The 22,947-nt window shown below is 35.5% G+C and overlaps 1 protein-coding gene across 2 annotated transcripts in view; it reads left to right on the top strand.

The window, feature by feature from the left end:
* Positions 1-2,595: 2,595 nt before the first annotated feature.
* Wbp2 (WW domain binding protein 2) overlaps positions 2,596-22,947 on the top strand; it is a 41,869-nt gene continuing 21,517 nt past the window's right edge. For both annotated transcript variants that reach the window (XM_089086254.1, XM_089086253.1), the window contains exons 1-3: positions 2,596-2,754; positions 19,978-20,152; positions 22,718-22,877. In XM_089086254.1, coding sequence (XP_088942380.1) covers positions 2,699-2,754; positions 19,978-20,152; positions 22,718-22,877 — 391 coding nt within the window. In that variant the 5' untranslated portion in view covers positions 2,596-2,698. The remainder of the gene's footprint in view (positions 2,755-19,977; positions 20,153-22,717; positions 22,878-22,947) is intronic.

Raw genomic sequence — 22,947 nt, 5'->3', positions numbered from 1 at the left:
AAAAGTCCGCGATGGATAATTGATTCGGTTTCTATAGTCCGGGTCAGGATTCCGGTAAAAAAAATTTGGTGGGACTGTTTTTCATGTAGTATTATGTTTTTAGACATGTTCGAACGATTGGAAAGTAAAATACCATATTCTAGGAGTTCAGAGAGCAAATTTATAAGAGCTAGATGTGATTCTGGAATAAAAAGTGGTACTTTTCTTCATATTTATGTCATAATTCTTCAATTTCTGTCTGTCAGTCTCTGTGATCAATTTCTTCCAAAGTTGGCCTATATTCTAGGGGAACTTCAGAAGTACGGAACATAAGAAAATACGATTATATATTTGATATATTTGATTTGATTATAAAAATAATTGGAGTCGTGTTTCCTTCAAATTTTAAATTCATGTTGGCCAAAAACATTTGCCTTCATCAAAATGTAGATTTTCTTATTATTTCAGGCAACGCACAACACACTGCTAAGTTCATAACGGTAACAGAAAAATCCAAACAAATTCTGGACACCGCGTTCTCAACTACTCATATTGAGTTGTGCAAATAAAACGTTTTATCATCCCCCCCCCCCATAAAAATGTTTATTAATGAGCCATAAAGTTAAACCACCAATATTTACTAGTATTCATGTTAGTAGAAAAACAGCAAAAAAATTAACACAGCTTATAAAGACATACACTGCCCTCCAAACAGGAAGACAAAACATTATTTGGGCCATCCAACTCCTATTACTGTTTAAAAGGCCTTAAAAAAGGATTAAAAACGAAAAGAATTAAAGAATGCACTCTAAAAAAGTGACTAGAAGCAAACGGTGATTCATCATCCTGTTGTTATTTTTCCATTCTGGTAAAACATGAGATAGAAAAATTATAGACTCAAATGGAAAAGAAAGAGTTTTAGTGTTTTGCTCTAAAAAATAATGAAGAATGGCTATAAACAAGGGAGATAACCAGCAAAATAAATGCAAGTAACATGATTGTATTATATGCCTTTTAAACACATATTTATTTATTTATTAATACCAAGATACGGTAAGCTTTAACAAGCTTGTCGCACAAAACAATTATAAAAAAGTCTATAACAACGTCAATGACATAATAAAAACATACAGTAACTGAAAAACATTGGAAAAACAATATTACTGAAACATACAATAACATACCAACTTAACTGAAACATATCTGTTAATATTCCATTTCAATGACACTGTAACTAAGGTCTGATGACAAATACTACTACTCCATTAGCCTCTTTCTGATACATTGGCCAACCGTCAGTTAATCCAGCTTGTTTCATTCCTAGTTTGGTCAACATCTTAGAAGTCACAATAACCATTGCCAAACGATTTTATTGGTCTCTTTATGTTTCCTTAAGTAGAATAACCTTTCTGAAGCTACTTTTGAAAATAGCAAGGCGAGAAAGTATCGTTGTGTTAAGCTTGGAAACTGTTTGTTTCTCCTGTGGTCCCTCGTCAATGAGGCTCACTGTCAGTAAAACCACTGTTTCGTCGTCATTGATATTCTCTGGGTGCTCCCACTCCTGTTTTTCAATTGTAAAAGTCCGACACCCGGGCAAAAAGTAATACATTGAAAAATGAAGACTGTTGGTGGATTTTATGGTTTACGTGTTTGGATTAAATATTACTGTACCAGTGTACCATCAAAATTTGATTTTTTCTTATGTGTGGTCGATAACCTTTTTATAAAACTCACGAGGTGATAAATGGATTTTTTGTTTCAAGATCTCAGCTTCCTGCTTCTCCTTTCTGTGGTTTGGTTAATCATTAGCTTCTGCGTAACTGACTAACTTTGCAATATTTTTCATCACATCAAAGCCTATATAACCATTTTGCAGATAGAGATGCTGCGAACTAATTTCGGAATCAACTGCCATTGCATTTTCTTGAACACACACGGTGGTCACGAAATTTCACGATAACCTTTTTTACAAACTTTAATAGGCCTGATTTATTAATAAAGCGTCACTCCAGTTATTTATTGCTATCTGTATTTTATTAGGGAATGATTTAACTTTAGTTAACAAAAGAAGAATAGACAAGGTTTTTTTTTGGTTTATTAAGGAATGATTATTTCCCTATCTAGAAATAATAAGGAATGATAAGAACTTGCTACTGCAGCTAGTTTTTTTTTCATTCTCAACTTGGCCAGACAGAGTAAGAATTATTCCATTATAAAACAAGAAAAGTTCGTTGATTCCTTTTCAGTTAACAAAAGACAATATCAGTCCCTAAAAAAAATATAGAAAGTGAAAGATGAACTGGAATGCAGGTTTCCTAATAAAACAGGCTTATTGTGTCCCTGTCTCCCCCATGTCTCCTAAAATTTTCGGAAGCTTAAAAGGTCACAGTTTAAAAGTTCAGAAGAAGAAAACCAATACAAGAAATATGGAATGGATAGTGCTCATACATGTGCTAGAAAATAAAAATTGTGCTGTCTCTAACAATGTTCTTTCACTCCAGAACAAATCCGTAAAAGAACACAGACAACTGCCATATAACAAAATGAATATAAAAGTGGCAAAAGAATTTTTCGACATGCAAGAAAACCGAATGTTCGCGAAAACCTTTTTCATGGAAGAAGCAAACTGATTTTTTGCCTTAGCAATCACATTAGTCATTAGTAAATTTGTTTAGAACAGAAATTTGTAGACAAGAAGATATAATTTAGCCCAGAAGAAATGTCTATCAATACTGCACACAACCAAGCAGGAATCCTGATTCATGCTGGAGAACAGTAAGTAGGCTAATGCTGCAATTTATGCACTTGGTGTTTGCCTAGCTAAGCTACTGGTAGGTTTCTAGAAGCTGTATAATCTGCCAAGTAGATGATAAAGGAAGAAGAAGAAACCACGGGTAAATTTTTTGCAGTTCATATTAGACAATTGACTTATGAATAAAGTGAACATACCACTTCATGCCTTTTTTATGCTCTTTATGAATAACCTAGACCTTATAATCATTGCTTCTAGCCTATTGCAAATTCAAATTTACCCCCCCCCTGATGTGGAAATATACCCTGAATTATAACTATGCAAAGAAGTTATCAACCCTAGCTAAGTTATTGAAAAGTGGTTAAAAACATATCACTAGCCTATGTCATCAACAAAAATAGGCTAGTGCTGAATTTTGCTATTCAAAACTTTTCATGGTATAGGCTATATTTGCACATTAGGTGGGTAAATTTTAATTTGCAATAGAAGTGATTATTATAGGCCCTAATCATAAAGAGCATAGGCCTAAAAAGAAATTCTACTTTAGCTACTTTTGGCTATCATGGAAAGGAGTTTGGTTAGGAAAATGAAACTTTCAGGGATAGATCTACAGGCTAAATTATGTCCCGGGAAGGTATTTTGAAGTACCTACCTCCATTCCTTCTCCCTCTAGAGGGTCCTGACCTTTGATGGCCTTTAAAAATCTGTGTGTTATAAAAGTGAAACCTTGTAAAATAGATCTTCTGCTTAAAATGAAGTCCAACAAAATTGGGTAAGTTCTACCATATCATATTATTGAGTTAGGAATAAAGTGAATACACTATTTGATGCCTTTTTTTATGCTGATTACGAATATAATAATCATTTCTATCGGAAATGAATTTCAGTCCCCCCCCCCCTATATACACCTAACCTAACCCTGAACTGGCATAAATAGGGGGGGGGGGGGCTGAAATTCATTTACGATAATAATGATTATTATATTCGTAATCAGCATAAAAAAAGGCATCAAATGGTGTATTCACTTTTGTCCTAACTCAATAATATGATTATGTAGAACTTTACCCAAAATTGTTTTCAGCCTCACAACTTTGCTCAATCCTGATTTATAGAGTTTTAAAGATATACAAATACATTTCCTAAATTTTGAAAATTAACATTAATATGGCTTAAAATACTACTCAAATAACAGAAATTGCATTTTCAGAACTAAAGCCAGAGAAAAAAATCTTATGACTGAAAATTAAGGTAAAATGTTGTTTTGTCAAAATTTCAATAGGTATAGACCTGTCATGTAGGCAAGTTTCAGGATCCTCTAGAGGGAGAAGGAAAGGAGATAAGTCTTTCAAAATACCTTCGCAGGACATATTTTAGCCTGTAGACCCATCCCTGAAAGTTTCATTTTCCTAACCTCACCCCTTTCCAAGATAGCCAAAAGTAGCTAAAGTAGAATTTTACCAAAACATCAAATGGTATGTTCACTATTTGTAAGTCAATAATATGAACTGCAACAATTTTTACCAAACCAAGTAACCTAGTTAAACAGCCAATTATCATTTTAATAATGTAAACTGTAGCCTATTAGCCTAGGCTTTATACCACCTAACCATTAAGTGGGTCAAAATATTCTAAGGGGAAGATGCTATCAAGCTACTATAATTAGGCTACCCTGTTTCTTGTTTCTAGGGTTGAACCTCAAAAGATTATGTAGCCTACATCATAGGTCATTAGCCTACCTAGGCTATCTAAAATTATACTGGAATATTTTACCTTAATTTGTACTTCAGAGCAAAATAAGGTTCATGCTGGATCTGTTCTGCTCTGCATCAATGATGTTAATTTGGAATGTTGCTGTGAAATGGGACCAGTAATGTTGCATTAGTTGGCAGCTGAGAGGGATGGACTGTTCCACTTCTATTTCCATGGCTTGTTGTTCTATTCTTGTGGGTACAGTGGTGCACTCATGCACCACTAGTGGGTGCAGTCATGGTTTTGTCTTGGAGGTGGTTCCTGTTGTTGGAAGTATGCTTGGTGAAAAAGTTTTGGCATATTCTGTTCTTCACTCTTGCTTTGCTAGCTCCTGTGAGTGTCCTCTAGTGTTGTGTTGACCTGTATGTTTTGTGAGGAGGGTGTTTTTGGGTTGACTAGTATATTTGTAGGTTAGCATCATATCATATCTGCAATGTCTGAAGACCAGTATTGGGAGTTTTATGTGCTCCAGTCTCTTATCATACAGCTTATTTTGCAGACCTGTGATGCATTTGGTGGCACATTGAACTCCTTCAGTTATTCTGGTGTCATGCTTGTAGGAGGGGGAGGTCAGGCATGTTCCAAAGTCCAAGAATGGCCTAACAATAGCCTTGTAAAGTCTCAGGAAGACAGTACAAGAGTGGCTGGTGGTAGTGCATTTCAGCAGGCCTAGACTCAAATTAGCTTTCACCACAACTTGTTGCAAATGCCCATGGAACTTCAGTTGCTCATCAACAAGTGCTCCCAAGTCTTGTTCTTCATGACTGGTTTGTAGCTGAATATCAGACTGCAACTTCTGGTCACACATGGTATACTGGTGGTGAGGATTGTTATTGCCAAAATGGAGGACTGTATTTATTAATGTCAAACTCAAGCAGCCATTCACTGGTCTACTTCTGGATTCTCTGGAGGTCTGATTGCAGGCTTTGTTAAATGGCTGGTCCAAAAAGCTTAGACTCATCAGCATAAAGTTTGATATTATTTGTGGCTTCCTTTGTCATACCATTTATGTAAATGAGGAAGAGGGTGGGGCCTAGGATGGTACCCTGAGGAACTCCACTGACAATATCACATGGTTTGGAGAATACTTTATTGCTGTTATTGGTAAAAAGTTGGACCTGTTGCTCTTGGTCTGTCAAGAAATTCATCAACCCTTCTACTACATCAGTGTGGATGCCAACTGCTGATAATTTGGCCCTAAGGTGTCTGTTGAGCACCTTGTTGAATGCTTTGGCCAGTTAAAGCAAAATAAGGTCAACAGGTAATCCTCTCTCCAGAAGGTCAGTGATGATATTGTAGGGTTCAAGTAAGTTGGTCTCAACTGACTTTCTGGGAAGGAAGCCATGCTGGTCTGGTGACAGTATACTGTTGGACAGAAGATGTGTTAGAATTTCAGCATTCCAGGGTTTTTGCTACAGCTGAGGTTAAGCTGATTGGCTAATAATTTTCTGCATTTGTCTTGTCACCTTTCTTGAAGATTGGTGTAATGTAAGAGCTTTTCCAATCTAAAGGCAGAGTCTTTCAGTCAAGGGACTTCTGAAATATTTTACATAATGGAGTTGATATCTCATTAGTCAGTTCTTTTAGGAGGCTTGGGTGTTTTGACTTAAGTTAGAGTTTCCAATCTCTTTTTCATTGACTCTAGTTTTTTTTTTGTATATATTTCTATGCTATTACCTCCTAGAAAATAAAGCTGTAGACTATAGGCATTTTCCCTATAAATTTAAGATATAGCCTAGATTTACTAATTTTTAATCAACTTTAAGAGCAGAAGTAGCCCTGAAAGCTTGAACATAATACCCTCAGTTGTTCTTGGGATACTGCTGAGATGCCTTATTGGGAATTAGCATTAACACAGTGCATTTGGATTTGATCTTAAGGCAACATTTTGTTTTTAAACATAATGGGCAAGTGGGAGGGGGACTAGTTGCCCTCCAATCATTTTTGACTATTAAAAAGGGCATTAGCCTTTTCTATTTTCAATCAAATGAGCCCTTTTAGAAGTTACTATAACAAATCCTTTGATATGAAGTGCCCTGGTCTAAAAAAAATAATACATTGTACCCACATTGATCTTTACTATAAAAATGTCATGCCTTCCAATCACTTTTGAAATTTAAAAAGGGCACTAGCCCTTTCAATTCCCAATCCAATGAGCCCTTTTTGAGTTTCTAACACAATGCTTTGCCCTGAGGGCTGTGAGGGGGATGTCATCCTCAAAGACCTAATTTCCAGAACTTTCAACTACATTGAACAAAATGGCTGTCTCAAAATTTTGATTGGATGTGTTTGGGGAAATGGTGGGTGTGAGAGGGGGGGTAGTTGCCCTCCAATCACTTCCAAATATTAAAAAGGGCACTAGCCCTTTCAATTTCCAATCAAATGAGTCCTTTTGAAGTTTCTATGACAGAACTTTCTATAAAAGCCTTATATGCCCCCATGGTATAACCTACAACCTTTGCCCTAAGGGTTGTGGGCAGGGGGAGGATTGTCATCCTCAAAGACCTAATTTCCAGAACTTTCATCTACATTGAAGAAAATGAATATCACAAAATTTTTATTGGATGTGTTTGGGAAAATGGTGGGCATAAGAGGGGGGTTAGTTGCTCTTCAATCACTTTTGACTATTAAAAAGGGATTTACCTCAATCACAAATCAAATGAGCCCTTTTTGAAGTTTCTACAACAACTCTTTCTATAAAAATCTTATATGCACCCAGGGCATAACTAACAACCCCTTCCCTGAGGGCTGTGGGGGGTTGTCATCCACAAAGACATAATCTCCAGAACTTTCAACTACATTGAAAAAAAATGACTATCTCAAAATTTTGATTGTATGTGTTTGGGGAAATGGTGGGTGTGAGAGGAGGGTTAGTTGCCCTTCAATCACTTTCAACTATTAAGAAGGGCACTAGCCATTTCAATTTCCAATCAAATAAGCCCTTTTTGAAGTTTCTACAACAATACTTTCTATAAAAACTTTATGCCCCCAGGGCATAACTTACAACCCTTACCCTGAGGGCCGTGGGGGGGGGGGGGGGTGTGTGTGTCATCCTTAAAGACCTAATTTCCAAAACTTTCAACTATATTGAGCAAAATGGCTTCTAAAAATTTTGATTGGATGTGTTTGGGGAAAAGGTGGGCATGAGAGGGGGTTTAGTTGCCCTTCAATCACTTTCGACTATTTAAAAGGGCACTAGCCCTTTGAATTTCCAACTGAATGAGCCTTTTCGAAGTTTCTACAATTTCCAGACAACAATTTCTATAAAAAAAAAAACCATATCCCCAGGGCATAACTTACAACCTTTGCCCTGAGGGCTGTGGGGAAGTGTCCTCCTCAAAAACATAATTTCTATCTGGAAGTCAACTATGCTGAACAAAATGACTTTCTCAAAGTTTTTGATTGGATGTGTTTTGGGAATGGTGGGAATGGAAGGTGTGTTAATTGCCTACCAATCACTTTTGATTATTTAAAAGGGCACAAGCCACTCCAATCACCATTTGAATGAGCCCTTTCCAAAGTTTCTATGACAACTTCTTTGATACAAAGTGCCCTGGTATAAAGGAAATAATACCTAATACATTGTGCCAACATCATTCTTATATGCCCCCAGGGAATAATTTAAAACCCTTGCCCTGAGGGCTGTGGGGGAGTATCCCCCATAATTTCTATCTGGAAATCGACTATGCTGAACAAAATGGCTATCTCAAAATTTTGATTGGATGTGTTTGGGGAAATGGTGGGTGTGGAAGGGGTGTTAGTTGCCTTCCAATCACTTTCAAATATTAAAAAAGGTACTAGCCATTCCAATTTCCAATCAAATGAGCCCTTTTCCAAGTTTGTAAGACAACTCCTTTGATCCAAAGTGCCCTGGTAGGGAAGAAAAAAAAATAATACATTGTGCCAATAATGTTCTTTCCTTAGGCAGCGCTATTGCACTGCCTATGATATTCACTCTTATTTAGCACACTTAAAATTAAAAGATAACTTGAAATATTGCTGTTCTATTGTTGGTTGGTCTACAACCCTAGGATTCAGTACAGAATGTCTACAAACAAATAAGTATACTGCCAGCTTCTTGACTATGATAGTTATATGCACTCTTATTTAGTTTTAGGCTGCTATATTATAAAAATCATACACAAAGTTGGCATAATTTATTGTAAAATCTCTCATTAAAAAATATCAAGGATACTGCTAAGTAAATAAATCTCCTTGGCTAAATTTCCATCAATTTTAGTTATCCAACTTTCAAACCAAGAGGCATCAAGTGACAAAAGAAGAAAAAAAAAATGGTATTATATAGTGGTAGTAATAGTAGTAGGAGCTGTAGCAGCAGCAGTAGTGTTATATTAGTACTAATAGTAACAGTAGTAGCATGTACATTTTGCTTTTTGGTCACTTGAACATCCCCCAAGGAAGGCAGCGGTTGTGCAAATTACCCCCCTGGGCACAGAAAAAAATTTGAAAAAAGAATGTTTTGTTTAAGAATGGGCCCAAAACTTTTTTCCAGTTACCTAAAACTTGTAATACTTTTCTTCTGCCCAGTTTCTTGGCTTTGAGTATTAAAATTACTGAACTAAACATGGAATATTTCAGACCCAGGGTGGGGTTTTAGGTCTGCTTCTTTCTTTAATTTGAATGGCTCATTAATTTGAAGGTTTCATGAAGTTCTTTCTTCTTTATTTCATAATGATTTAGGCAGGAGGGCTACACCATTATAGGATTATCATTGTAAGCCAAGAATGTAATAAAAACAATACACCAAGTTGTAAGGCAGTAAAGGAATGTAGATAGGACAAAAGGAGGTTAGTGGAAACCAAGAACATAGGGGCAAGTCTGTGAAAGTCAGGATGACCTAAGAGAAGTTGGATGAGATTAAAAGGGATCTTGTAGCTGTTTAAAACACATTAAATGTATATATCTCACAGGGATCAGGGGTAGAAAATTTGCTTGTAAAATAATTTGATAGTTACTCACTTGGTAGCTCTGAGGCAATCCTTTGGGCCTTTTTTGTCCCTATGAGCCTTCATATCTCATTTAGGCTACTTGCAAGAGTATGCCTCTGGTTCCTTACTCTCAAGCTCATTTAAGGGCACTTCCATTCACAGGTCTACTCATTCTATCAGGCTTGCTTGAGGAATATTTAGTTTCTCTGGTGTTTTTTTTTCTTGGAAACACCATTGTGAATCATTTTCAAAGCTTGTGTAATTGCATACCCATATGTTAAGCCCCTGGTTTACTTTCTTAGATAAGTTCTTTCACTTTAAACATAATTAGCTATTTTAATCTGGGTGTGGAACAGATTTTCATCATGGTCACTATGTCCATATTACCATGGTCATTAGTGTTCATGGTACTTGTATGATATACACCCAACCTAATTTTCTTCTAATATGTTTCTCTGACACTCAGTCCTAATAGAATATACCAAAATAAGATAAAAATATAATACTTTAAAACAAATTTGGGCTATATATTTGTACATTAGGGGAGGGGGGGAATAAAGTATAGTGGCTCTGCATGCCTAATGTGTTAGGTTAAAAGCTATCTGCAACTAATAAAACTTGCTGACAATTTTAATTCATTAAAAACCAAGAAATTTACTTTGTCTATGAACATTCTAAATTTGTACTCTCAAGAAAGAATGTATAATCCAAGCAACAGAAGCAATTAATCACATGTCTACCACCAATGCCATCTATTTTGGTTATAATAAATTTTAACCCAGAATCTCCCTGAGTGCATGGGAATGGGGTGTCCATTTTGCCCTGGGCTTCCCTGCCTCAAATTACAAATAGCCCTATGCAATGAATTTTTCATATGCTGACTTCTTCCAATTGATTTAATAGTGACAGGAGTCAGAGAGAAAAGAGTCAGTAAATTGAAAAGTAATTGCATATATGTAATTTAGAGTATACATATAACCAATGGGGAGGAGGGGTAGTTAAAGTCTTGTTGGAACACATCAAGGTTGATATAAGTATGTATTCTTGATTTTTTTTTTTTTTTTTAATAGAACTTTTAAAAAAGAAATTTTATAGGTTTTCACTGTGAAAGTAATGGTACTAACAGATATCCAAAATATTTGTGTTTGAATAGGCTGCAGGGATAACCTTTCTTTAAATTTAAATGTCCAAAAATTATGTTGGTCAATCTTGTTACCAACCAATCCCAACTAGCCTAGTCCTAACTATGTGCCAATCCCAACTCTCTAAACCTATGTGCGTCGTGTCCAAGATTAGGAGCCTGTTGTCCATGTTTAGGTAAGATCAATTTTGATCAAGATATTTGTCTGAGATTAGGTACTGTCTGAATAATTGATGTCTTATCCTAATATTGGGATATCAGTTTAATGCTTCTATTCTCCTGCAGGAAATGTTATCAAATTCAGTTTAAGGACACTCAGTAAACAAGCAGCAGGAATAAAAGAGTCACTGCAGAAAATCAATAAGCATATGTAATTTGGTATATATGTGCCCATTAGGGGAGGAGTGAAGTGAAGCAAATTATATTTAGAAATGATATGATTAAGCTTTTAGAATGTTTTAAAGTAGTTTCCAGGTTTTCACAATTCTAGAAATTTCTTATTAAGAGTGAAAGTAGGTTATTAACTGATGCCCATGTTGGTACATAGTTCTTGGCAAACATTTAGTGGTTAGCCTCTTCTGAAGGAAACATGCCAAACAAACAAAGGTTAGATTATTTTTATTATGGTATTTCTAAATTTCATGGTCACTTTTCTAACAAAGCACCAGCCCCTCCTGATAGTCTCAATTGTAGACTTATTAAATATGTTTTTCCTTTAGTTGAACTTATGATGCATCATAGGCTCTTTGTTGAAACAGGTATTTGCTGTTTCAACTGAACTTTTATCTGTTATTGTTTGAAATATTAACCATAACCTTATGTGAAATTGTCAAAAAAGTGTATTAAATGGAAGGAAACATGATAATCTGATTAATAGAGACATGTTGCATATTATAAACCAGAATTTTCATTATAAGTTTATTTTTATTTTTTCTTTATGCATTTAAAGGGCTAAATCTGGGACCATCAAGGGGGAGGGGGCTAGTTTGCATTGTCAGAAAAGTAACTATGATATTTGAAAATAGTATACAACATGATATCTAGTGGTACTATATTTATTTATATAGCATGATTCCTTCAGAGAAGGTAAACAGAAAAGCAACAGAAGTTGCTTTTTCTTCAGGAAAGCAACTGTGATACTTGAAGAGAACATAAATAAGGAATATAATGCTACTGATTTTTTTCATTTGTGTGTTTGCTTCAGAAGAAGCCAAGTAGTAGGTATTCACCAGTTCTTTTCATCTCCTGACAGTTTTGGGCTACAAGAAAGGATACCCAATACTGGTAATCACCACTTCAACAGTCAAATCACAATTGTCTTAAACTGTCTTAGTAAGTATGTGATTAGCTTGAATATTTGTAAACTTTGAGTTTTTTTCATATCATATCTAGATAGAAAGTGAACACACCATAGTCCTAGATAAATATTAAAATCCCAGTGAGGCTTACAGTGGAGCTGAAATCATTCAGCCGTCATTATAGTTCTATATAGACTATAAGATAAGCTTACTAGTTGACAATTATGATCTTATCCATATGTACACTAGAGCTTGAATCAACAAACTAGCCAGCTACCAATAGAGCTCTAATCAGTATACACTGTGAAATTAGCTTACTATTGGGCTACTAAACCCTTATTTAATGGACACTTGAGCTTGAACTGGCCAATTAGTCAGCTAAGAGTTGAGCTCTAGGCAATACACACATGATATTAGCCTTCTAGTTAGCTATTAAAATCTCAAATATATTAGCCTAATCATTTCATTCATGGTAAAATATCATTGCAAACATCAAACAGTACATGAAGCTTGGCTTATTGTAGGCCACACAATAACATAGTAAAATACCAAAAATTATGGTGAACAATACATGCATAAAAAGCAATAAATTATCCTTTCCACCCAAGAAGTACACTAAAATACAGCAAAACCAGTCACAGCAAAGCAGTTAATAATAGGGATAATCCTAAACAAGGAAAGTAGAGAAAACAGGAAATAACCTAGTTGGCATTAGACCATGACAAAAAAAACCCATCAACACTGAGAACAAAGCAGAAAGGAGGTGCCCATATCTAAGAGGAGTAGCTTAAAAGTTATGAACATTGCTGAAACCATTATAACTGAACCCCCATGTAACTGAACCCCCATGCAACTGAACCCCTGTATAACCAAACCCCCATGTAACTGAACCCCATGCAACTGAACCCTCGTGCTACTGAACCCTCCTGCAACTGAACCCCCTTTAACTGAACCCTCATGCAACTCAACCTCATTTAACTAAACCCCCATGTAACTGAACCCCCATATAACCGAACCCCCGTGTAACTGAACCCTTGTGCAACTTACCTCCCGCGCAACTCAACCCCATTTAACTAAACCCCTGTGTAACTGTAACTGTGTGTAACCATGTAACTGTGTGTTAACAGAACACAACTGATGAGCAAAAAGTGATGAAAAAGAGGGGTAATACCAAACTCTCAGCTACCATTCTTGGGAGACATCTGACAGTGACCATGGAATTCCGGTGTTGTTTTAAAGTCACTTTTCTGTGAATAGGCAGTGTGGCAGCAGAGTGCACCTGGCGACGATAAATCACATCAGTCCAGTTTTTGTCGGGAAAAAATTATTCAGTGATAATTTATTGCTCCTGCTAGCATTATGCACTTCTAGGTCTTGGCTTAGGGACCTAGTGATAAATCCAGGCCTGAGCGTGCACATATTTCCTTTTGGTGAATTGACTTTCCCTTTAAGCACTCTCTGAAAGTTCCAACTTAATACACAAATCCCTTTTTGAGATATGCCATTTTGAAAATCTGCATGCACATATTGTCTTTTGATTTAGTTCAAGTTCCACCTCAAATGCCTCATTCTGTCAAATTTTCAATTTAATATGCGTAGCCTTAATAGTGCTTGTTTAATAGTAGCAGAGGTCGTAGTAGGAGCGGTAGAAGTAATAATAGTGTTGAATTAGTAGTAGTAGTAGCAGTATTAATTGCAGTAGTAGCAGGTAGATGCCCCAGAAGTTTCATTTTGATACACTAAGCTGTTCCAAAAAAAAATTGCTGAGACACCTGTATCAGCAATCTTTATATTATTGGAAGTTACCAATTGTTAAAATTTAAGGTTTTTATAGAAGGGATGATTGAAAAAACTTTGAAAGAGGCTCATTCGATTGGAAATTGAAATTTCAATTTCAAAGAATTAAAGGTAATCACAGGACAATCAGCCTTTCCCTCTTAACCGACACCCCCTCCCCCCCTCAAATACATTCGATCGAAATAAAAATAAACATTTTGTTCAAAATAGTCTGAAGATAAAATAACCATGCCTTTGGGGTTAACAACCCCACCAGCAGCATCTGAGGCAAGGGCTGTAAGTTAAGCTAGTTGCTCATTGCTAACACATAAGGTTTTTGTAGAAAAAATGTTGTATGAACTTTGGGGGGGGCTCATTTGATTGGAAATCAAAATTTCCAGTGCACTTTTTCAGAGTTAAAAGTGATCGGAGGGCTTCCACCCCACCCTATCTTTCCCTCAAATACATCCGATCTAAATTTTGAGACGGCCATTTTATTTAAAACAGTTTAAAGGTTAAATAACTATAACATAGTTAAATAACTATGGTTCATAACCCTATTGTGTTTTACCCAATGTAAGTACGGGGGTTGAGTTACATGAGGGTTCAGTAGCACGAGGGTTCAGTTGAATGGGGGTTCAGTTCCACGGGGGTTCAGTTACGCGGGGTTGAATTGCATGAGGTTTCAGTTAAAGGGGCTTCAGTTGAGGGTTCAGTAGCAGGAGGGTTCAGTCGCACGGGGGTTCAGTTGCACGGTGGTTTGGTTACACAGGGGTTCAGTTACATGGCGGTTCAGTTACATGGGTCAGTTACATGGGGTTTCAGTTACAGGGCTTCAGTTACACGGGGGTTCAGTCACACGCACACCTGCTGAAATAGTTCTAAGGGGACCAAGAGAGATGTTAGTTTGGATAGAATTCTAAAATGAAATCAACAACTATTGGGTATTTTTAGGTGTGCCACCAATGAATATTCAGGTATGATAAAATAATAATTAGGAGTGCTTGCATGGTAAAGGAGAGAGTAAAAAGAGACTGGATACTTGGTGGTAGAAATTTGTGGTATTCCGAGTAAGCTAAATTTAGATTTTGTTTAGTAATTATATGCTCAACTGATGATAGGCCTGTAATTATGTAAAGGTTATTTCAAAAGATATAGCTGAGGAAGCCAAAATCTTGCTTTCACTACTCCATTCTTAGAAGATTGAAGCCTCAAACCCATCCGATAAGAACTTTGAGATAGTAATTTCTTAAAAAAAGTTCAAAGATCATATAAGAAAAACTCATGTGTTGACACAACCCCCAGGGCCCAGGGCACAGGGCACAACCAGGACAGTTACTTTCACTTGCAAAAAATTTACTTGAGACTCGATAAATTCTATGCTTACTGCTAAACGTAAGCAAACAGAGCTTACGGTAGAACAAATTCCTACGAAATATCTGAACTTTAGATGCCAAATGAGGTGGAAAATATCTGGTCCTATTGCATGTAAGCAAGTAGGTAGGGTATGTCTTGACGGTAACAACTAATGATCCCTAAAAAGAAGTCTCCTGTGCCCAGGGCACAGGAGAAATTGACTTACAATGATTCTTAGTAAATTTTTGTTTCTTTCCTTTTATCCCTTTTAAAACCGAAAATATACTAAGAATTTAAGTGGGGGAGATTGTAAGGAAGCATGAGGGAACGATATATTCCCCCAGGGCATAACTTACAACGCTTGCCCTTTGGCCCTGGGGGGGGGGGCTGTGTTTACCCCGGAGTTTTCGTTATGTCAGTCGTTATGTCGTTATGGATTGGAAATTGTAAGTTCTAGTTTACTTTTTAAGAATCCAGCAGTTTTGTGGAGAAGAATGAAATAAGTTTATGTGAGGTTGAACGTGTGGAATATCAACTAGGGATAGACGGATTAGCAAATTAAAGGTACGATTTTGTTATCAAATAGGAACGTTTCGACCGTCGAAGCCCCAAAGAAAAAAAAAGAAAAACGTCACTCGACGTTGTTAAAAATTTGGCAATTAATTCGTCTAGTAAATAATCTGGGAAAAGCAGCCGCTTAAACAAGAAATCGAAGCTAGGAACAGTTTCTAAGTTTACACTTGACAGGGGCAGGCATTGTAAATTATGCCCTAAGGGCATATTTGGTTCTTATGGAAGGGATGCTTGTATAAACTTCAAAGAGGGCTCATTTGATGGAAAATTGAAAGTTCTACTTCACTTTTTAAAATTCAAAAGAGATCGGAGGGCACCTAGCCCCCCCCCCCATCCACGTCCTTTTTTCCTCAAACCCATCCGATAAGAACTTTGAGATAGCAATTAAAAAAAATAGTTCAAAGACCAAATAACGAAAACTCCGGGGTAAACACAGCCCCCCCCCAGGGCCAAAGGGCAAGCGTTGTAAGTTATGCCCTGGGGGAATATATCGTTCTTGTGGAAGGTATGCCCGTAAAAACTTCAGAGAGGGCTTATTTGATTGGAAATTGAAAGTTTCAGTTCAATTTCTGAGAGTCAAAAGAAATTGGAGGGCAACAAGCCCCCCCCCCCCACGCCTCTTCTTCCCCAAATGCATCCCATAAAAATTTTGAGATAGCCATTTTGTTAAAAATTGTTGAAAATTGTCAGACAAGAAAAACTCAGGTGTCGACACAACCCTCCAGGGCCCGGGGACAGGCGTTGTAGATTATGCCCTTGGGGCATATATGGTTCTTATGAATGGGATGCTCGTATAAGCTTCTGAGAGGGCTCATTTGTTTGAAAAGTGAAAGTTTTAGTTCACTTTTCAAGAGTCGAAAGAGATCGGCAACTAGCCCCCCCCCCCCCCTCCACGCCTTCTTTTTCCAAACCCATTTGATGAAAATTTTGAGATAGACATTTTGTTGAAAATAGTTCAAAGTTCAGAAAAGAAAACTCCGGTGTCAATACCCCCCTCCCCCCAGGGCTCAGGGAAGGCATGCTAAATTATGCTCTGAAGGCATGTATGATTCTTATGAAAGGGATGCTTGCATAAACTTCATAGAGGACTCATTTAGAAGCCTAATGGATTGGAAATTGTAAGTTCTAGTTTACTTTTTAAGAGTCAAGAGATTGAAGGGCAACTACCCTTATGCCCTTTTTTCCCCAAACCCATCTGCTATAAATTTTGAGATAGCCATTAAAAAAAAATGTTCAAAAAGTAGATAACAAAAACGCCAGGGCCCAGGGGTAGGCGTTGTAAGTGTTGTCCTGGGGGCATATATGGTCCTTATGAAAGGGATGCTTGTATGAACTTCAGAGAGGGCTCATTTGATTAGAAATTGAAAGTTTTAGTTCAATTTTTAAGAGTCAAAAGATATCCGAGGGCAGCTAGCCCCCCCCCCCCCCCCACACACTTTTTTTCCCAAACCCACCCGAGAAAATTTTTGAGATAGCCGTTTCGTTAAAAATAGTTCAAAGGTCAGATAAGGAAAACTCCTGTGTCAACGCAACCCCTCAGGGCCCGGGGCAGGCGTTGTAAGTAATACCCGGCGGGCATATAGCTGTTATGGAAGGGATGCTCGTATAAGCTTCGAAGAGAGCTCATTTGATTGGAAATTTAAGGTTCTAGTTCAGGTTTTAAGAGTCAAAAGAGATCAGAGGGCAACTATCCCCCACTTCTCTTTTCTCCCAAATGCATCTGATAAAAATTTTGATGCAGGCATTTTGTTAAAAATAGTTCAAAGGTCTGATAACAAAAACTCCAGTGTCGACACCCCCCCCCCCCCAGGGCCGGGGGCAGGCGCTGCAAGTTACGCCCTTGTGGCATAAATGGTTCTTATGGAAGGGATACTTGTATAAACTTCAGAGAGGGCTCATTTGAATGGAAATTGAAAGTTCCAAGTTTTAAAAGTCAAAAGAGATTGGAGCGCGCTTTTTTCCGCAAACCCATCCGATACAAAGTTTGAGATAGCCATTTTTTTTTAAAATAGTTAAAAGGTCAGATAACAAAAACTCCGGTGTCAACACAACCCCCCAGGGCCCTTGGGGCAGGCGTTGTAAGTTATATCCTGGGACCGTATATGGTTCTTTTGAAATGGATGCTAGTATAAACTTCAGAGAGGGCTCATTTGATTTGAAATTAAAAGTTCTAGTTCACTTTTTCTCAGTCAAAAGAGATCGGAGGGCAACTAGCCCCTCCCCCTCCATGTCTTTTTCTTCCCCAAACCCATCCAATAGAAATTTTGAGATAGCCATTTTGTATAAAATAGTTCAAACATCAGATAATAAAAACTCCGTGGACGCAAACCTATTTTTTTACTTTAATATTGCTACTTTGATACTAGTTTTGATACTTTGATGAACATTGGATTTTGAAAAAAAGTTTGTTTTTGAAATAAGGTATTTTTAAAAACGAAACTTTGCAATCAAAACCAAACAAAAATTAATTAAAAAAACTTTCTGAAAAAGAAGTTTTTCAACGAAAAGTAAAGTCCATTTTGAGCTTAAGATCAGTAGATAAAATACCTGTCAAAATTCAAACTCAAAACGACCAGAAATTACTATTAAAGAATAAATGAAATCTTAAAGCGAGTAATACTTAAATTGAATATGTAAATCAAGCTTGGAACGAACAAAACTCACTACAAACAAGAGTTTAGGTATCGCCTCCTTCTCTCACTGTAAAAGTGTAAAACCTACTGCGTCATGGAGCTTTACTAAAATCTTTATTGTCTTGAACGGTGTTGGAAAGTATAAACAAAATCAAATTGAATATTTGATATATGATGATATTAATTATTTAAAGATCCATCAGTTCAAGATTTTATTTCAATGTAATTTTATTTTCATTTTTATCGCTTTTAAAAACTGGAAAAGAAAATATTTGTAATATAATTCGTTTTCAGTGAAGCGCCAATGACGCAGTAGGCTTTAAGTTTTTACAGTTAAGGAAGGGGATAATTTTAGGAAGAACTAATAAATTAAACTGAATATTTGATGTCTAATGATATTAATTGCTGAAAGCTCATCAGTTCAAAATTTTATTGTAATTTTAATGTTAATTATTAATTTTAAGTACAAGAGAAAATATTTGTAATACAATTCGTTTTCATAAAGCGCCATGACGCAGTAAGTTTTAGACTTTTACTTTGAGAAAAGGAGTCGATGCCCGAGCTATTGCTTGCAGTGATTTTTGTTCGTTTCAAGCTTGATTTTCATATTCAATATAAGTTTCACTCTTTTTAAGATTCATTTATATTATTATCTATTGTATGTTTGTTTGCATTGACTGTTTATTTAATTTCTGTTTGTTTGGGTTTCATTTGTACTTCAATAGCCAATTTTTTTTTCTATGATTGTTTATTTAATTTCTGTTCTTTTTGGGGTTTCATTTATTCTTTAACAGTAATTTCTGGTCGTTTTGAGCATATATAGTTGATTTAATTGTTGATTTAATGAGGTCCTTGATCACTTTAGTGATCCTTGGCTTATTTTGTGACTTGCCCCCCCCCCCCAAAAAAAAAAATTCAGGAAAAACTACTGTGTAATCTTGTTAAAGTTGACCAGTGTCCTCTTCTATCATATTAATTTAAAAAAAAAAGCTCTCCGAAAAAGAAGTTTTTCAAAGCAAAGTAAATGCCATTTTAAACTTAAGATCAGCAGATTCAATATATATATATATATATATATATATATATATATATATATATATATATATATATATATATATATATATATATATATATATATATATAAAAAATACAAAAACAAAAAAAAAAAAAAAAAAAAAAAAAAAAAAAAAAAATAAAATATAAAAAAAAAAAAAAAATTAAAAAAAATAAATATAAATATATATATATATATATATATATATATATATATATATATATATATATATATATATATATATATATATATATATATATATATATATATATATATATATATATATATATATATATATATATATATATATATATATATATATAAATAAATAAATAAATAAATAAATAAATAAATAAATAAATAAATAAATATATATATATATATATATATATATATATATATATATATATATATATATATATATATATATATATATATATATATATATATATATATATATATATATATATATATATATATATATATATATATATATATATATATAAATCTACATTTTCACACTACAGGGAGAGGATTTACTCCAGGATTTTTCTAAAGTACACCTGGGAAAAATTAATAATCTTTGTTTTAATACATAATTTCTTAATGTTTTCTACCCACTCGTCCTAGAAAACTCCTTTGACATTTGCCGCTTCTGTGAGCAATAGTGCTAAAAGGCATAGCCAGTGTATACTTTCAATGATTTCTCTTTTTCAGAGTTCTACTGCTTTGTGATAATGTGAGTTTGGAGCTAAGTGATATTTCAAATAAGCAGTTCAAAGGGAGTCGAACTGGACGTCTTTATTTGACATCGCATCGCATGATTTTTCTTAACTCAGACAGTAAAGATGCCTTGAAGTCAATGAGTATTCCATTTGTCACTATGAAAGGGGCAAGTACAATTTTTGGCTTTTAGTTATTCATTTGTTTTCCTGTTTCCTTTTTCTTTGAAATTTATTCGTATTAATCGAGAAGCTTTTGTTGCAAAAAACAAAAAATGCTCTTTGTCTATGCACACTGATTTGGATATTGTTACTGCATAAATTCCATCTTTAGTTTGTAAAAATAATTATCCATCAGTATTTTCTCTCAGAGTTCAAAAGTGCTGTATGACAATCCACATATTTAGTTCCTTGTAGATCGTAAAAATTTCGGATTTTAAAAACTGGTATGATTTGAAGAATTTTCTATGGTGAATGAATACTATACAAATAATTAAAAAACCCTTTTGGGCCTTGCTACAAGTATATTGCCATATATAAAAATATATACGAATCCGGGTTTTAATAGTCATAACCTTTATATCTAATTATTGAATAACAGCATTATTTGTCAGCAGGGGCGCCCCGCGGGGGGGGGGGCGATGAGGGTGCCCCCAACTTTTAATTTTCGATAAAATTTTTCCCGAAAGCGAAAATTTCGGCAGAAATTTTGCCAAATCGGCCGAAATTTAGCAAAATTCTTGATTTCTGCAGGTAATTCAGCATAAATCAGGTAGCGATTCGGTAAAGTTTACGAAGATCGCCCCCCGAATAAAACGAGCCTCGGGATGCCCCTGTTTGTCAGCAGTAGACTACATCTCTGTTGTCAAAATGGACCTACCCTATTAAACCTGTTGTGTCCCTTATGTAGATTGAAATAAAGCTTTTTATGCTTGGGTGTTTTTAAGATTTTTCAGTGTCAAAGAAAAATATAAGATAAGGACACAAATCTGTAAAAGAATGAATTATAGAAACTTTTTAGTCAAAATTTAAGGGGATATGGTAACAGAGTTTCCAAAGGGTGAATCTCCAAAATTACCAAAAGATGCATTTTTGTGCTTGCATTTTTCTGGGCAGTACTTTAGATAGTCTTTTTTTTATTATTAAGAGTTAAATATCCATATAGTACTAAAAAAAAACTAAACTTTACCACATTACATTCACAATAAATCGTGACGCACATTAGCGCGTTGCGACGACCCCCCCCCCCCCAAAAAAAAAAACAACAAATATTAGCCTATTGCACTTCCTCGGCAAAAAATCTCCTACCCCTTCCCCACCCCCACTAAAAAATTAATCAACCATTCTAAAGTTAATATGTTTTTAGGGAACTCAAATGAATCCCACACTCATGATATACAGCTCATCACTATCCCCAACACTCACCCAATCACAAAATATATGATACAAAATGTCTTTTAACAACACACAAGAATAAGCTCACTCCAAACTCAGTCAATCAAACTATTTCTAGACTATTGGTTGAAATGAATACTAATACTTAGCCTTAGTATTTAAAAGCAAATACTAAGAGGTGAATCTCCTCCTCTTGCTTGTAAATTGTATGTCTTGTCCAAATGGCTCTTCTTTTCCTTTGCCCCTTCTCTGACGGGACTTTTCCTACAGGCTTAGGTTGACATAATTAGAGCAGGGCTAAGGGGATTGCATCTTTTATATACAGTGTTTGAAAGTTTTGTTAACCATTCATTGGTTTTGGAGAATATAGCCTGTGAGAGTAATATAATATGCTTGGGCCAGGTCAATTTGTGAGACCCTTGATGGACTGTAAGCTAAGTACCCAGGTAACCTTCTTTTCCCTTTATGAGCCTATCTAAATGTTTAAGCATACCCTAATATGGGGTCATATATTACATCAGGCAGGGGGGGGATTAAAGTATTTTCTTTGCCTCTTATTTTTTATTGCAAATTATAAACCGGTTTATTCTTCACCCAAGAATTCCTACTCGTTTATTGCTTATAATAATTATAGATAGAGCTAATAAATTAGCTCTATCTCCCTGAGGTTAAATTATGCCAGTGCTACTTTTGAAGGTTTTGATAAGCTGTACGCTAGAGAACCTCTAGTCGAATCTACATTCAATTGCTTGAGAAGTTTCCATCTAGGTTCATTCTTTTTCAAGCTTTCACCGAGTCTACTATGTTATTTACTCTGTAAAAAGCAATAGTCCACTCAAGAACTCCTAATACAACTCAATATATCCATTCCCGTTGACATCTGGTATTTATCACCTGGGATGGGATATTTTAGATATATCTCTTGTGTAGCTTTTGCACCCCCCCCCCCAAAAAAAAAGACTAAATGCTGGGCCTTGTATTTCCCCCAACCTATGCTTACACATACTGTCTTCACAAATGAATATCGTAAACCTCCCTGAGGTAGTTAATGCTTAAGTAAAATCCTTGCTGCAGCTTTTTCTTAGTCTGCTATGATGGGACTCCATTAAAAGGACATTCTACTTCCAATTTTATATAGTCTTTCTCTCCATAGAAAATATTTGTTCTCCACCTCCACCTTCCCCCTCCCCCTCCCCTTGGTAAAAACTGAAGTAATGGTTCTTTTCTTTAGGAACCACATAGAAGATAAACTGGAAAATAAAAACAATCTTTCTGTTTACTGTGAACTTTTTCTTACATATTTGTTTTTGAAAAATAATTCAAAGCAATATAAATTTTAGGTTGACCTGGAGCAGCCAGTATTTGGTGCCAACTATTTAAAGGGTAAAGTAAAGGCCCAACCAAATGGTAACTTTGAAGGTGAAGGCAAGTTCAAGCTTTTTTTCAAACATGGTGGTGCCATTGAACTGGGTCAAGCAATGCTTGCTGCAGTTACCATGGGTAAAATATACATATTGTTTTCAATTTTTTTCACTTTCGTTCTTTGCATGCAGTGCGATTCTCCTTCTGT

The sequence above is a fragment of the Artemia sp. Qi Xiang Cuo genome, chromosome 3, assembly GCF_049724085.1.
Source record: "Artemia sp. Qi Xiang Cuo chromosome 3, ASM4972408v1, whole genome shotgun sequence".
NCBI lineage: Eukaryota > Metazoa > Arthropoda > Branchiopoda > Anostraca > Artemiidae > Artemia > Artemia sp. Qi Xiang Cuo.
Note: the sequence above shows the minus strand (reverse complement) of the source record. Positions and strands in the feature narration are given on the sequence as shown.